Source organism: Nyctibius grandis, chromosome 3 (assembly GCF_013368605.1).
Source record: "Nyctibius grandis isolate bNycGra1 chromosome 3, bNycGra1.pri, whole genome shotgun sequence".
NCBI lineage: Eukaryota > Metazoa > Chordata > Aves > Nyctibiiformes > Nyctibiidae > Nyctibius > Nyctibius grandis.
The window spans coordinates 8,372,668-8,385,979 of record NC_090660.1 but is presented as its reverse complement, the minus strand read 5'-3'; the positions used below and the strand labels follow the sequence as shown (position 1 = coordinate 8,385,979).

Here is a 13,312-nt window from a genome sequence, read left to right as displayed (position 1 = left end):
AACTTATCTCTGTTGTCATCTCTAAAATCAGTGCCTATTTTTTTTTTTTCTGTGAACTCTTGGCTGAGTGTAGCTCTAGTAGCATGCTTTTGGGAATATTTTTCTTGTCTGGCTACTGGCTATCTGCTCCAAAAAATCTGCCATACTTGTTTCTCTGTTAATGTTAGCCTTCAAAGTGCTGTGTTGTACTTGGGGACAGCATGTGAGTAGCATGTTAATATCACACTGTAAATGTATTTGTTAACAAATGAAACAGAAATTATTAAATGTTGATACTGTTCGTGGTAACTGTCATTTAATGTTCTTCCCTGGTTCTCCTTGTACAGGCCAGACTCGGTCCTTCTCTGCATTGATTTCTCATCTTCTAGCTTTTCTTACACCCGTAGTTGAATCTAAGCTTCCTGTGGTGTTGTAAGCACGCTGTGCTTCTTGTATGTGTGTGTCTCTTACACGTACGTGTGCACACACTCATCTATGAAGACACACATAATCCTGGAGCAGAGCAAGTCTTTGGGCTCTAGAAAGGAATAGTGTTCTTGTTGGGTTCCAGCATCTCAAAGAGATGAGATCAGCTGTGGTGCAGCCTCTTCCAGTACTTGACCACTGTCATGGTAAAATACTTTCTTTTGTCCAATTGCAGTTTCCTGTATTACAACTTGGGTCCATTGCTTCTAATGCTATGACCTTGAACTCCAAGAGCAGCCTGGCTGTGTCTTCACTGTCTGCTCCTATCAGCTGTTTGTAGACAGCAGTAAGATCTCATCCTAACAATGATAAGCCAATTCTCTCCTTGTGTGCCATGTGCCTGAGCCCCCTAATCATCTCAGTGTCCTTCCTGACTACTTGTTTGTTACTTTTATGTCAATGGCTGCCTGATTCCAGGGAGCTCAAAACTGGACGCAGCACTCTCACAAGTACCAAACAGAGGGCACTAATAATTTCAGTCTGTTGTTTTCGTTCTTGAGAGTACAGTCCAGTTGCACACTACAGTGTGTTTGAGGTTCTTAACTATAAAGGGCATACTGCTGACTCACTTTCAGTTTGTTGCCCATCTGGACACCAAAGTCCTTATCCGCAAAGCTGCTTTCTAGCCAGTCAGTTCCCTCCCCACCTGCACTTTTGCCTGGTGTTACTATGTCCTAGATGTGGGGCTTCTTGCCGTTGTTGAACTTCACGAGGTTCCTGTTAGCTGTTTTCTCCAGGCTGTTGATATCCCTCTGAATAGCAACCCTGCCCTCCAGCATATAAACTGCTCCCCCCCACCTCCAGCTTAGGATTTGCTGCAGGTGCATTATATCCCTTCACCTGTGTCGTTAATGAAGTCATGAGGTAATGGTGGCCCCAGCATCAGTCCCTGAGGAACACTAATACTAATCAGCCACCAAGTAGACTTTGCACTGCTGACCACAACCCAGCAGTCCAGCCAGTTTTTAACCCACTTCATTGTCCACTTATTCAGTCCATATCACAGCCATTTGGCTTTAAGGATTCTGTGGGAGACTGTGGCAAAGGCCTGCCTAAAATCAATGTATATGACATCCCCAGCCCTCCCCTTCACACAGGGTCAGTCGCCTCTTTGTAGAAGACAAGGTCAGGTCATGACTTTTTCTTCAGCCTCACAAGGAAAATGTCATTTTAACCTGTGCTTATAAAAGCAAGCAAACATCTTGTAGTATGATGTTGTCAGCCTTATTTCTGAAAGAGTTTCTGCAGGGAAGTTGTGGATGGTGCTTACTGAATGAAATTGTAATGTTCCTTGCTATGCTGGCTTGTTGGGTCTCTTCACCAGTCCGTGTGCAGCCAGTGCAAAACCCCCATCATCCAAAAGCTTGGGTCTTTTTGAGAACTTTGTTGAAGTTGAAAAACTGTTTCGGGTCAGCCATTGCAAAGATAATGTTGTAGCCAGACGTAGCTGTGGAAATATGAAGAAAACTTCCATTTAAGTGTTGACTAAGACCTGTAAACAACTGAATTGCTGAGCTACTTTGTGTTTTGTCTGTCCATTCCTTTTCATTGTTAAGTCTTGCTTTTGATGACTAGAGCTGCCTCTTGTGTATTTTCCAGCCTGTAATGTCTAGAAGGCTGTTTAGATCCTGAATCCCCAAGGGATTCTGTGGCCTGTTTTTAATGCTCTGATTTGTGCATTAAGTGCTTTAGTCATGGTCTTTCTGATTTTCTTTTAAATGACTGACCACAACTATCTGAGTTGCGATGGAGGTGACCAAAAAAAAAAAAAAAAGAATTTTCATCAACTTAAGTCTAAACAGGTAAAAACTAGTTGTCTGTCTTTTGTGCTTTAAAAAAGAAAAAAGAAAAAACAAAGAAGAAAGCTAGCAAGTTATGGTTTCTGTCAGAGCTGGCAGCGGTTGAACTGGAAAAGTTTCAGACTCACCACAGACTTGAGTGGTTAAAGAGGAAATCAAAGCGTACAAACACCAGCCAACTAGCTTGGAAGAAAGTCAGACCATTCCAGTCACTGGGACATGAGGACACTGCGGGAGAGTTACAAGCACAACGGTCACTGAATGCAAGACAACAGGAAAAAGTTAAGAAAATGGCAGGAAAAAAAGTAAAATAGAAGAAAAGAGCTGAGGAATCATTAGAAGAGGAGAATTTTAGGGAAGTAAAGCAGATGGAGAATTTGAGGATCATTAGTTTAGTAACAAAAGGCTACTGTTTCCTGTTTTTCTGCACTGTCACTATTATTTTAGATTCTGTAAAATATATTTAAATATATTTAAACAGTAACATTATAAATGAAAAGAAAATAATTTATAAACTAAATATTTAAATTAATTTCCCTAATCACTCAAAAGTAAGTACCTTAACTTGCATTTTCTTTAAGAGGTCCTTAAGAGGTACATGGGCAGTAAGGAAGATACGTCCATGAAGATAATCTGACTGACTCAGCTCTGTAACTCTGTAAAGGGGATTAATTTGCTTTTGAAAATCCCCTCGGAGACTCTTAAAGGCAAATACAAGGCTACTGGTTTAAATTTCTGTTTTTTAAAAAAATCAGTCATTGGATTCTTATAAGAATAACTGTGTAAATCAGTCCATTAAATTGCTTGGAAAATCTCAGACAGATTTAGGATTGGGCAATTATATTGAGATGTGTGGTCGTCTTTCATTTTAAGTTGACAAATTAATACATAATGAAGAGTATGTACTTGAAGCATGTGTGTCTCTCCTGCTGGACATACACATTTTATTTTCAGCAAGACTAACCAATTTATCACAAGACAGAGATGACATTTAAGAGCAACTACGTAGTATTAATTGTAGATAATGCTTAGATCCTTGTCCACATTGGAGCTTTTAACATTTCTACTGCTGCCAAAACCAGTAGGACATTTTGGGGCAGAAAGCTTTATGGAGACACAGTCACTGGGAAGGGATTCTTTCTAGATTATAAATGGTGAGTTTGTTTTTGTTATGCACTTATTTCCATTATTTTACCCAGACAATTCAGATCTACTTTCCCACAGACATTTTACAAATACTTTTTTGGAAATTGGTCTGATGGCAATCTCAGATAAATTCTAAATTAAGCCTGATAGTTTCAGTGCTGCTGAAATGTAACTTTCCCCCCGCTCCCGCCAGGATGTTTTGACCAGTGCAAAAACAATACCTTTTATCCCAAGAATCTGTGTGGTACCTGCTGTATGTTACAGAATTAACTGCAGCCTAATGTTTCCTGTGAGATTTCACCACTCTAAAAGGGTCTGTCCCAAAAGCCATTCAGGAAGTAAAAACAATAGCTCTTATCACAGGCAGTGGTCTACTTTTCAGCCATGTTTTCTGAGTGGATGATTCAGGAGCTGCTAATGTTGTGAAGATGCATGGTAAATGAAGTGGATTGCTTATAGAAAGACACTTGACTCCCCTTACCCTTCTCCTTCCTTCTCCTTCCACTCATGGAGATCTGCTGAGATACTTCGTTCCTGAAACAGAACTTTAGATGTGCTCGTTGTCTCCTCCTGCTATGTAGAAATCACAGTTCGAATTGAATCCTTTGTATTTTGTTAAAATTGAAAGCTGAATTTTTTAAAGCTTATGAAATTGTTCATTACTAACCCAATTAGGTTTTGCAGCACATTCTGTATAAGTTATGCTAAGTCATCTGCCCCCAGTTGAGTTTTTTAAATAAAATTATACTATTTGATACTTTAAACACTAAGGAATTTGGCAAGTCACAGGTCTCTAAAACTTCATAAATTAAAGCAAGCCTCTGAGAATCCTGTCCTCAGAGGTCACTTTCCAATCACTGCTGTTCATCAGGAGGGATCTGAGAGTAATAGTTGCTTATGCACCCTGAAGTAGTGATGTTGGGGTATTCTTCCACTGCGTCTCTGGGATTAGCTGTGAGCAGATTTGTAAGAAAGTATCTTTTCTATCTAAGGTTCTTCTGTTCTAACTCTTTATTTTTACCACCTTCATTACTGTTATTTGGCTGAGACCAGGAGTCATCGTCTTCTAGATATTGTTGCTCTTTATGAAGTGTTGAAAGAATTGATTACTTGTAGTTTCAGTGCCATGGCATTTTCTGCTCTGTGCAGCCACAGAACCTAATTTATCTACCTGTGCTATTTCAGCTGAGTCACTTTCTGGATATTAATGACTGTCATGATCTGCCCCCAAAGTTGTGGTCTGCGTAGCCAAGCAGCTATTTGGAAATGCTTCTAAAATAATGTCTCTGTGAATCGTAGAGCTTTAGTTTGAATTGCAGAGAAAAAATCATTGCAGTTTCCAGTAAGCGTCTAGCAAGGCACCATTTTGGGTCAGGGTGGGGAACACAGATATATGCAGCTTAGCAATGGAACGTTTTACCTTGTAATATCCATTTAGAACGCCTGAATGAATTAATGCAAACAGTTGCAGAACTGTGTAGGCAGAATAATTAATCAAGAACTTCTTTAGACAAACACTAAAAAGTGCTACTGATGCACTTGATTTTGCTGATGTTAAATCGTTGGCTTTAAAGTGAACAAGTTTAATGTCTGATGATATAACTACATAGCTATGACCTTTGAGTCACCTGCACTTTACTGTAGGAATTCAGTTTCACAAAACGCAAATATTTAAAGTACAAAATTAAATCATATTATAGCTTATCAAACTAACTGAGCTGCCTTCTCTCCAAATTCCTTTTGATTAGTAACTAGTGAGACATTACCAAATAAAACACTGGCCTCAAAGGTATTCAGAAGAACAAAATTATAATAGACTTTGTTCCCATGTTGCTGAGCATGGAACGGGTTGCAGAATTAAAAAATAGCATCCCATAGTTGCATCCTACTTTGAGAAAAATGTGTGCAGTCCCATACACTGTACAGTGTTTCTTCAAGGGTCATCCTATTATCTGCTAAAACTTGTTTGAGAGGCTTTTTCTTTTTAAGCTGGCATTGTACTTTCAGAGCAGTTTCTAAAATAGTTGGCTACAAAGATGGTTTCAGAGAAGTCCTGTTTTTATCATATAGAAAATGTTGTAACATCGAGTGCATCTGTGTAGCGTAGCCCCCGTGGCTGGTGTCCAAGCTCAGTCTGAACAAGCTGGGATATTCAAAACACTATTTCTGTAATAATGTGGTTTGCCGCTTAGACTAATTAGCCTTGGTGAGAAATAGCTTGCCACTGTTTCAAAACTATTTAAAATCCTGAATCTTTTCAAAGTGAAAACAACCTCCCATGCCCCAGATTTTTACAGGAAATTATCTTCCCTCTCATAGTGGGTTGAAAAGATTTATTGTAAAATGTGCAAACTTCAAGCAAAACAACAGTTTCCTGAAAACAAGTCAGGCGTATTAGGCATGTTTTTTTTTCTGTAAACTACTTTTTTTCTGATCCATTGCAGTTAAGTTTGACAGAATTTAGAAATTTTGGAGGTACAAAATAGCATTTATAGAGATAAAATATTAAGAAATATTCATAGCATTTAACTCTATAAATATAGTATGATATTTAACTATAAATATGATATAAATGCTGTTGTTAGGTTTACAAAACTTTGCATCCTAAGGAGAAAAATATTTGTAGAATTCTACTAGCTCTTGTTTAGTAAATTGTGACTAGTATCCATCTCTTATTAATCTACTGGGAGTATGTATTTCTGCTATTTCTTTTGCTTAGTTAAGCCTGCAAAGGGAGTTTTCTCTTTGCTCACATTACAGAGCATTTTTATCAAAATTTCATTTGATAGAAACTCTAAAAGTATCTTACAAAAGCCTAAATCTTTTCTGTAAACTGTATTTTGAAACAAGCAAATCATGCTCCCCTTTCAGGAAAACCACAGTTTACTAATACAAAATATTCTTGGGCTGGAATTATTGAGGCCTTCTAAGGAAGTCTGATGGTAGGTGCAGAGAGATGGTGCGGGTGACTGTGATGAGCAATCTTTCTATATTTGTACTGGTGTGATGTTCTGGGGATGTTAGGGCCACTGCAGTTTGGTGGTTTTGTTTTTTTTTAATAGGGCAAACTTCATAAAATCTTGGATTTGTATAACTACTCAGATCTCATAAGGGCAGATATTAGTGTTTAGACTGAATTGTGATTAATGATATTTTACTTTATTTCTGCAAATTTCTAATTTGGGAGAAGACCACCTTAGGACTGGGTTTTGGTTGGGATTATTTGTTTTTTCTTCACCAGCTCATTAGGTTGATACCAAGCAAGAATTTACTGGATTATTCAGGAAATTAAGGGGGCAATACCACCCCCCTTGCCCAAAAGTAACCACCTGCAGAGCAGCAGGGATCTTCTGTCATATGACATTGTTGCAGCTATTCAGCTCCCCCATCTTGCTCACAGATGTCTGATCTTGGTCAATCACATTAAATGCGAGTGACTGGCACACTAATGGCACATCACAGTCTGTAATTGAGCTCTTTTCTGATCCTTGAATGAAAGATGTTTTGTACTTTTCATATCTGAGGGTGGAATCCTGTCTTCACTGGACTTAGTGGCACAAGTCCCATTAAGAGGAACCAGGATTTTGCTCCTCATGTCTGTACTGACATTCTTGTCTGCTGCTGAATTCCATTGATTAGTCCCACTGAAGGGAAGTCTTTATTTGTCTGCTGTGTCATAAGTATTCTTACTCATAATTAGTTCCATCTGTAAGGGGTAGCCTTTCATGTTAAGTGTGTGTTTTGTGAGGAATATTACTGTTTTGAAAATAAAGAGTCTGCTTAATCTAATGCACAACATGAGCACATATTAGCTAAACAATGTGAAGACCACTGTTTCTTATGTCTATAACAAAATTTCAGGCACTTGACTAAAATGCTGATGACGTTCAGTTTGGTAACACGTTCAAAAAGTTTTTAATTAGGCACATGGTACTAATTTATCTGTGGATAATATTTTCCCTTGCTGTGAAATAGTTCTGTGTATTGGGCACATAGCTGATTAAAGGTTAATAATTCAAAGCAAAAGGTTAATAATTCAAAGTACCTTAATCAGTTTAGTATGTTGGAAAACTAGGACTTAGTGTTTTTTTGTTCTGGAATTACTACAAAATTTATCCAAAACATGTTGGTAATTGCAAACACAATGACCATTAATAATTGTTTCTATAAATGTCTAGTTTTTTTGTGCAAAAAAGTTTTGACCTGTATTAATACAAACTAACATTTACAACCCAACTTGAAATGCTTGAAGAAGGCTTCCAGTTTAACATAAATCAAAATATTCTTTTGCAACTACTAGCTTGTTGGCTTTTTAGTCCCATATATTTGAACTTTAGCTGTGATTAAGGCTGATTTTTAAGGAGAGCTTTACCTACTGGGCTGGTTTTAGACGATCCACTTGCTGGTGAATGCCCCTTAGTAAGAGGCAATGCTCAGATTCTCATAGTTCCCAACAGCCTTTTTCCACTTGATTGTCTGTGGTCTGAGTATGTGGCAGCATGGACGTATGAATAATTTGTTGTGCTGGAAACTTGGACTAGGGGCTGGCTTACCAAGGAAAAAATGCTACAAATACTTATGGTTTGTTTAAATTTATTTTCAAGAATAGATAATGCTCTAATCTGTGAAAAGTGGCTAGTTCAGCATTTTTACATGTATTTGAAATCTGCATTCTTTTGTTGGTCAGCTGTAGCCCAAAAGATTCTTTTTTTCCCAAGATGGAATTAACAAATATGGTACAAATAGGATTTAAAAGTGCTGTCTTTTTTGGTTTGCTTTCTAAAATTGATCTTTTTTTATGTTACATCAAAGTCTGTCTCATTTTGGTTTTGTTATATTATCTTTTCAAACACAAAAAAAAAAAAAGAATACCTGAATTATTTAGGCATTCCACAATATTTTTATTTTATAGGAGGAATAAGTTAGTTGGTGTAGCAGAGCTTGAAAAAAAGTCTGCCTCCAAATCCCAAACTTTCAGCTCCTGGCCCAAAATAAATCAACAAACCCCCTGAAGTTGTACTTGAAGACCACAGTAATAAAGCTCTTAGAAACAATCCCACATAATACTGTGGATACTTGGAGAATAACTTCCCCTTTTGTCTTCCTGCTTCTTGCTGCACATTTCCATTCTCTCTTTGTGACCAAGTTTATTGCAGTACCTGAGGAAAACTGCTTTTACCGTATTTTTTCAGGTAGCCCAGGACTTAGTATAAAGAATATTTGCCCAGAAAGCAACTTTGAAGATGCAGGAGAAACTAGTTTACTAGAAACTAGGCATTGTAGGAAAGGAACATTGAAGATATGAAACTTATCCTCAAGGTCAGGAGATTAATAATTTCAGTATTTAGTACTGTTGCTCAGTATTTAGTACTCTTACTGTAGAGCTTTTCAAATACTACTACCCAAATACAGAGCAAAATACATAGTGAGAAATATATATGATTAATGCATAAACTAGGAGAAGAGAGGAAGAGGTAACATGCTATTTTTTTTATAAATACACTATACATTGAATTTTATTACAAGGAAACAGAAAAATTCTATGTAAATAGCATAAATAATCCTTTTTACTGTACATCAATACCAGTTAGATTTTGGCTGTATTTAGATCTATTACACAGGAATAAATTTAGATGTTTGTATTAAATAACTGTCCTGGTTTTGTGGGGATAAAATTATAGAATGAATTTTCTGTTCCATGTTGTTTCAGTTTGTGGCCAGCTGTGGTATGGTGATCAAGGCCATCAGCAGTTAAACCCAGGGCAGCTGCCCCAGGCTGGCCCACAGGTGTATTCTATAACATTCATGTCAGGGTCACTATAAATGGGAAAGCTGCTGAGATGGGGGGTGCTTTTTGCTCTGCTCTTTTTTCCCCTCTTCTCTTTTCAACAGTTACTCTCTTGGGAGGGACTTGCCACCACTCTGAGCTAAGTATAATTTTGTGTCTTTTGTATTAGTATCAATATTGGTTTTCTTATTTTAGAACTGTTTGAATTTCAACCTATGAGTCTTCCTCCTTTTCCCAGTTCCCTTTCTTTCCTGGTAAGGTACAGGAGTTTGCCTGCAGCATTTTGCCATCCCAGCATTTTCTTTTAGGGCTTTGGAGACCCGTGTATGGGGCGCTGGCAGTGGGGGGCTGCAGGGGCCTCTGAGGGGAGAGGTCGGGGCTGCCCTGGGCCGGTCACAGCTGGTTCCAGCCAGTTCCATCTGGCTGGGGAGGGGATGTGTGTAGCAGACCCTGGAGGGAAGGAGTGAAGCTTTGGTTAAATGTTTGTCTCTTTGTTTCCCGCTATTTGAATTTGTATTTAAGTTTTTGTTCCGGCTGGTGATTATTTAAGTTTTCCCTGAGTTGAGTCTGTTTTGCCCACAGCAGTCGTTGGTACGTGATCTCCCCATCTCTCCAGACCCATGAGCTCGCTTGTTCGCTGCCCCTGTCCCACTAAGGGGGAGGGAGCCTGGCTGTTAGCCCCCACTGACACACCACACCAGGCTCCTGAAGGCAAGTTTCGTGTTGCTCTTTAGGACATGGAAATACGCACCACCGATCTGTAATGCTATTTTTGTGTAGCAGTGTGGAAGAAAGCTGGTTTAGGTTAGTGAACGGTGTAGAGGGGAAGGAATGGGATGGAGGGGTGACTGGGTGGGAGCCTGCTTAGAAGTGAAGTGTTGGGTTGAATGGAGAGTTGTGCTTTAAAAAGAAACAAACAAACAAAAAAAAACTACAAGAAAAGAATTGAGGGGAAAAAAAGGGAGACATGCTTTGCAACCCTGGAAGAATTGAAGGAGTTTGGAAGAGTCATGGGTGGGAAGCAGGGAAAGAAATGAGTACCCCCTGGGCTGTGAGGGAAAGCGAGACCTTTGTGGCATACTTTAGGTGGCCAGTGACCTAGTAGAAAATATTTTTTGCTAAAGAGATTACACAGAGAAAGTATGAACCAATTATCTGCTTATACTGTCTTGATGTCAAATGCTACTCTTTTAAAAATGCTTTAGATCTTGCACGATGAAAGGCTTTTGATTTGCAGAAGAAAGGTGAGATACATAAAAATGATTTCACAGCTGATGAATAAGTTGTTGGGTGCGAGTGAATCACTTATTTGGAGCAGATTGTAAAGGTTCAGATTTAGGTCTTTGTTTTTAATAGATGATTGTATATTTTACTAAATGGCAGCTTATTTTATATACTTTTTTAGTTCTTAATAGAACAGTGTCATTGCTGCAGTTAAGCAGTATTTTTTAGTTTTCTGATCTAAGATGGATGCTAAAATTTGGTGTTTGGGTCTGATAGGCAGGAAAAATAATATACATAGATAAGATGATGCACAATTTACATCATCCAGTCTAGAAGAGAGAATCACACACTATCTAGATGTCCTCTGGCCGAAAGTAAGATTGGTGGAGGAGGTCTCAGGGCCAAGGTGATGTGCAGGGGTGGGAGGGCACCTGAGAAAATGTTTTGTGCAGTGTTCTGCACTTTCAGATCCACTGCTTGTGCAAACAAGGTGTAACTGATGTGTAATGACCTAGGCATGGAGCTGCCAGACATCATAATAGAAGACAAGATATATCCAAGTAGTAGAATCTTGCAGCTGATGACTTCATCAGAACCCACCTGGTGCTATCTTTGCCTTTTGGTTATTGTTTTGAAAGTTCTATAGTAATACTCCTGTAGTTAGAGCGTTAGCCTTTTCTGGCACCCGAATGCATTATTGTATTGAAGCTGTGGCTTTTTTATTGTAAAAATGGACAGAATTTAAGGTGTTCTAGTAACCATGAACAAGGGAAATATTTATAATTGTGGGGTTTTTTTGTTTTTGTAGGTGCTTTAGAGGTTTAAGTGCTTTAACCTATGAAAAGCTGTAGGGCAATATCAGCTTTAAAAAAGGGGGAAAAAAAAGTGCAACAAACTCCTTTTAATGTTCTGCATACTACTTTCATGGCACTACCAGGATCCAAAGGCTAATCCAAGAAAAACATACAATGAGTGGTAGTTTTTGTTTGTTTTGGTCTGTCCTTTTACTTTGAATTCATCTGCCTTTACAACATTGTCAGGTAAATTAGAAGCATTCACATTATTCCTTCAGTTTCTTATAGGAGTTCTTATTAGTTCCCCAATCTTTTGTGCCAAGTTGTCCTTCTAGTTGCTGATTCTGTCTTCATTATGTTATTTGTTTTGTTTATACAAGCCAAAGGAAAGAAGAAAAAATTAACTCAAATGTGTTTTCAAGAATACACACTGTTTTTAAAATCTACTTTTAGTCTTTCAGGACTTTTTTTTCTTTGTGTCCTTGTTCAGGTTGGATTTTTTATGTAATAGTGGCATTGGAAGTCTGGAGATTCATCTTTAGGAATGAACAATTATTAATGCTACTATAGCTTTCTAAAAACATGTAAATTCCCTCTCTTGGATTTTGTATGTGGTTTCCACTGATCATTTTTTCAGTCTTTTATATAGATGTGAAAGATACTTTAAGAAGGTAGGAGGACAAAATACTTTTCAAACTACTTTATTGATTTTAAAACGGAATAATATTATTTTCTGGTTATAGATGTAAAAGCTCATTTTTACAGATGTACTTAATAAATATAATTGTGCATGTAAAGGCTTTCTGGGATAAAAACTGAGTATTTTCATTTTCTAAACAGGTGTCTCAATGCATGTACCTACTGCAAAACTAAGCATGCCAGAGGAGATCTAGCAAGTTATCCAATTGAGGAACTAGTGGACAGAGCCAAACAGTCTTTTCAAGGTAAGGAGTTTTATCCCTACAATAAAAGTCAGCCTCTGGAGTGTACCAGGTCTTATTTTCACACATAATGATCGTGATACAAGATGGCTCTGTTATGGTATTGATGCTCTTAATAGTTGTGACTGTGTCTTGGTGGTGCCTTTGCAGTAGAAAGCCACGCTTTCGTTATGTTGTGCGACACTATTTATGAAATGTAGTCCTACCATAAGGAGTATTTCATTTTGATTTTAGGTTTGCTCAAATGAAGTTCCGTGCATGCTTTTTTTTTTTTTTGTGACGATGGGGAAACTGTAATATTTGGTCATTTTACTCTCTCGGGTTTCTTGAAGGGGAAGACAGTAAGTTTTTTTAACTCAACAATAAAAGTAAATTTTATGAACCTCCCTAGGATTCTTAAAACCCTGTTTAAGGATACATTGCTTTTTCTGGTAATGGATTTCCTGGAGGAGTTCTGGGAGGTTTCTGAGAGCCATACAAAGCTTAGCAGCTTTTAAGTTCAATAGAATATTTGTAATGTCACATGAATCCAATCAAACATCAAAAGTTTTTCCTGCCATACTGTACTCTGTGCCAGTATCTGCCTAAAACTGTTGTACACCTGATAGTTATGATAGCTTTATTGTACTGTAGTATTTGTTCTTTATGTCTAAATTTTGCCTGTGTTTCAAAAATATAGATTTCCAAATAATGCCAGTATTCATTTCTGATGCAATCTCTGTGAAGGCACAGGTGTGTTTTTGTGTTTGTGTGCCATGTTTGAAGGTTTAAATGTATATTTAAAAAATACTGAGGTAATTCAACTGTAGCATCTCCTTCCATCTTTGTATGAAATACTTTGAATCAAAAGCAGAGCAATGAATACAACATGTGATGTCACTCCCTCTGTGCATGTACAAACAGTACATGCATTGGATTTCACTTATGGCTCTGAGTGTTGCAAGTGTTCTAGTAAGAAGTAGGTCTCCAATGATTCAATGTGTTTTTACGTCCATCCTTCTTTAGGGATCCATAATGAACCTTGTTTATGTCAGTGATGAACTTCTGGCTATTCCTGTCAGTAGTGTGCAAGGAAGAGTCCTTTTCCTAATCAAAGCCCATGTTCACAAATTCTAAGTTCTACATTATCCGCACAGAAAGTTCTCCCTTAAGATT

General features: G+C 37.9%; 1 protein-coding gene across 3 annotated transcripts in view; it reads left to right on the top strand.

The window, feature by feature from the left end:
* The window catches only part of CDKAL1 (CDK5 regulatory subunit associated protein 1 like 1), a 426,323-nt gene that overhangs the window by 184,538 nt on the left and 228,473 nt on the right, over positions 1-13,312 (top strand). For all 3 annotated transcript variants that reach the window (XM_068396772.1, XM_068396773.1, XM_068396774.1), the window contains one exon: positions 12,057-12,160. In XM_068396772.1, the coding sequence (XP_068252873.1) occupies positions 12,057-12,160 (104 nt within the window). The remainder of the gene's footprint in view (positions 1-12,056; positions 12,161-13,312) is intronic.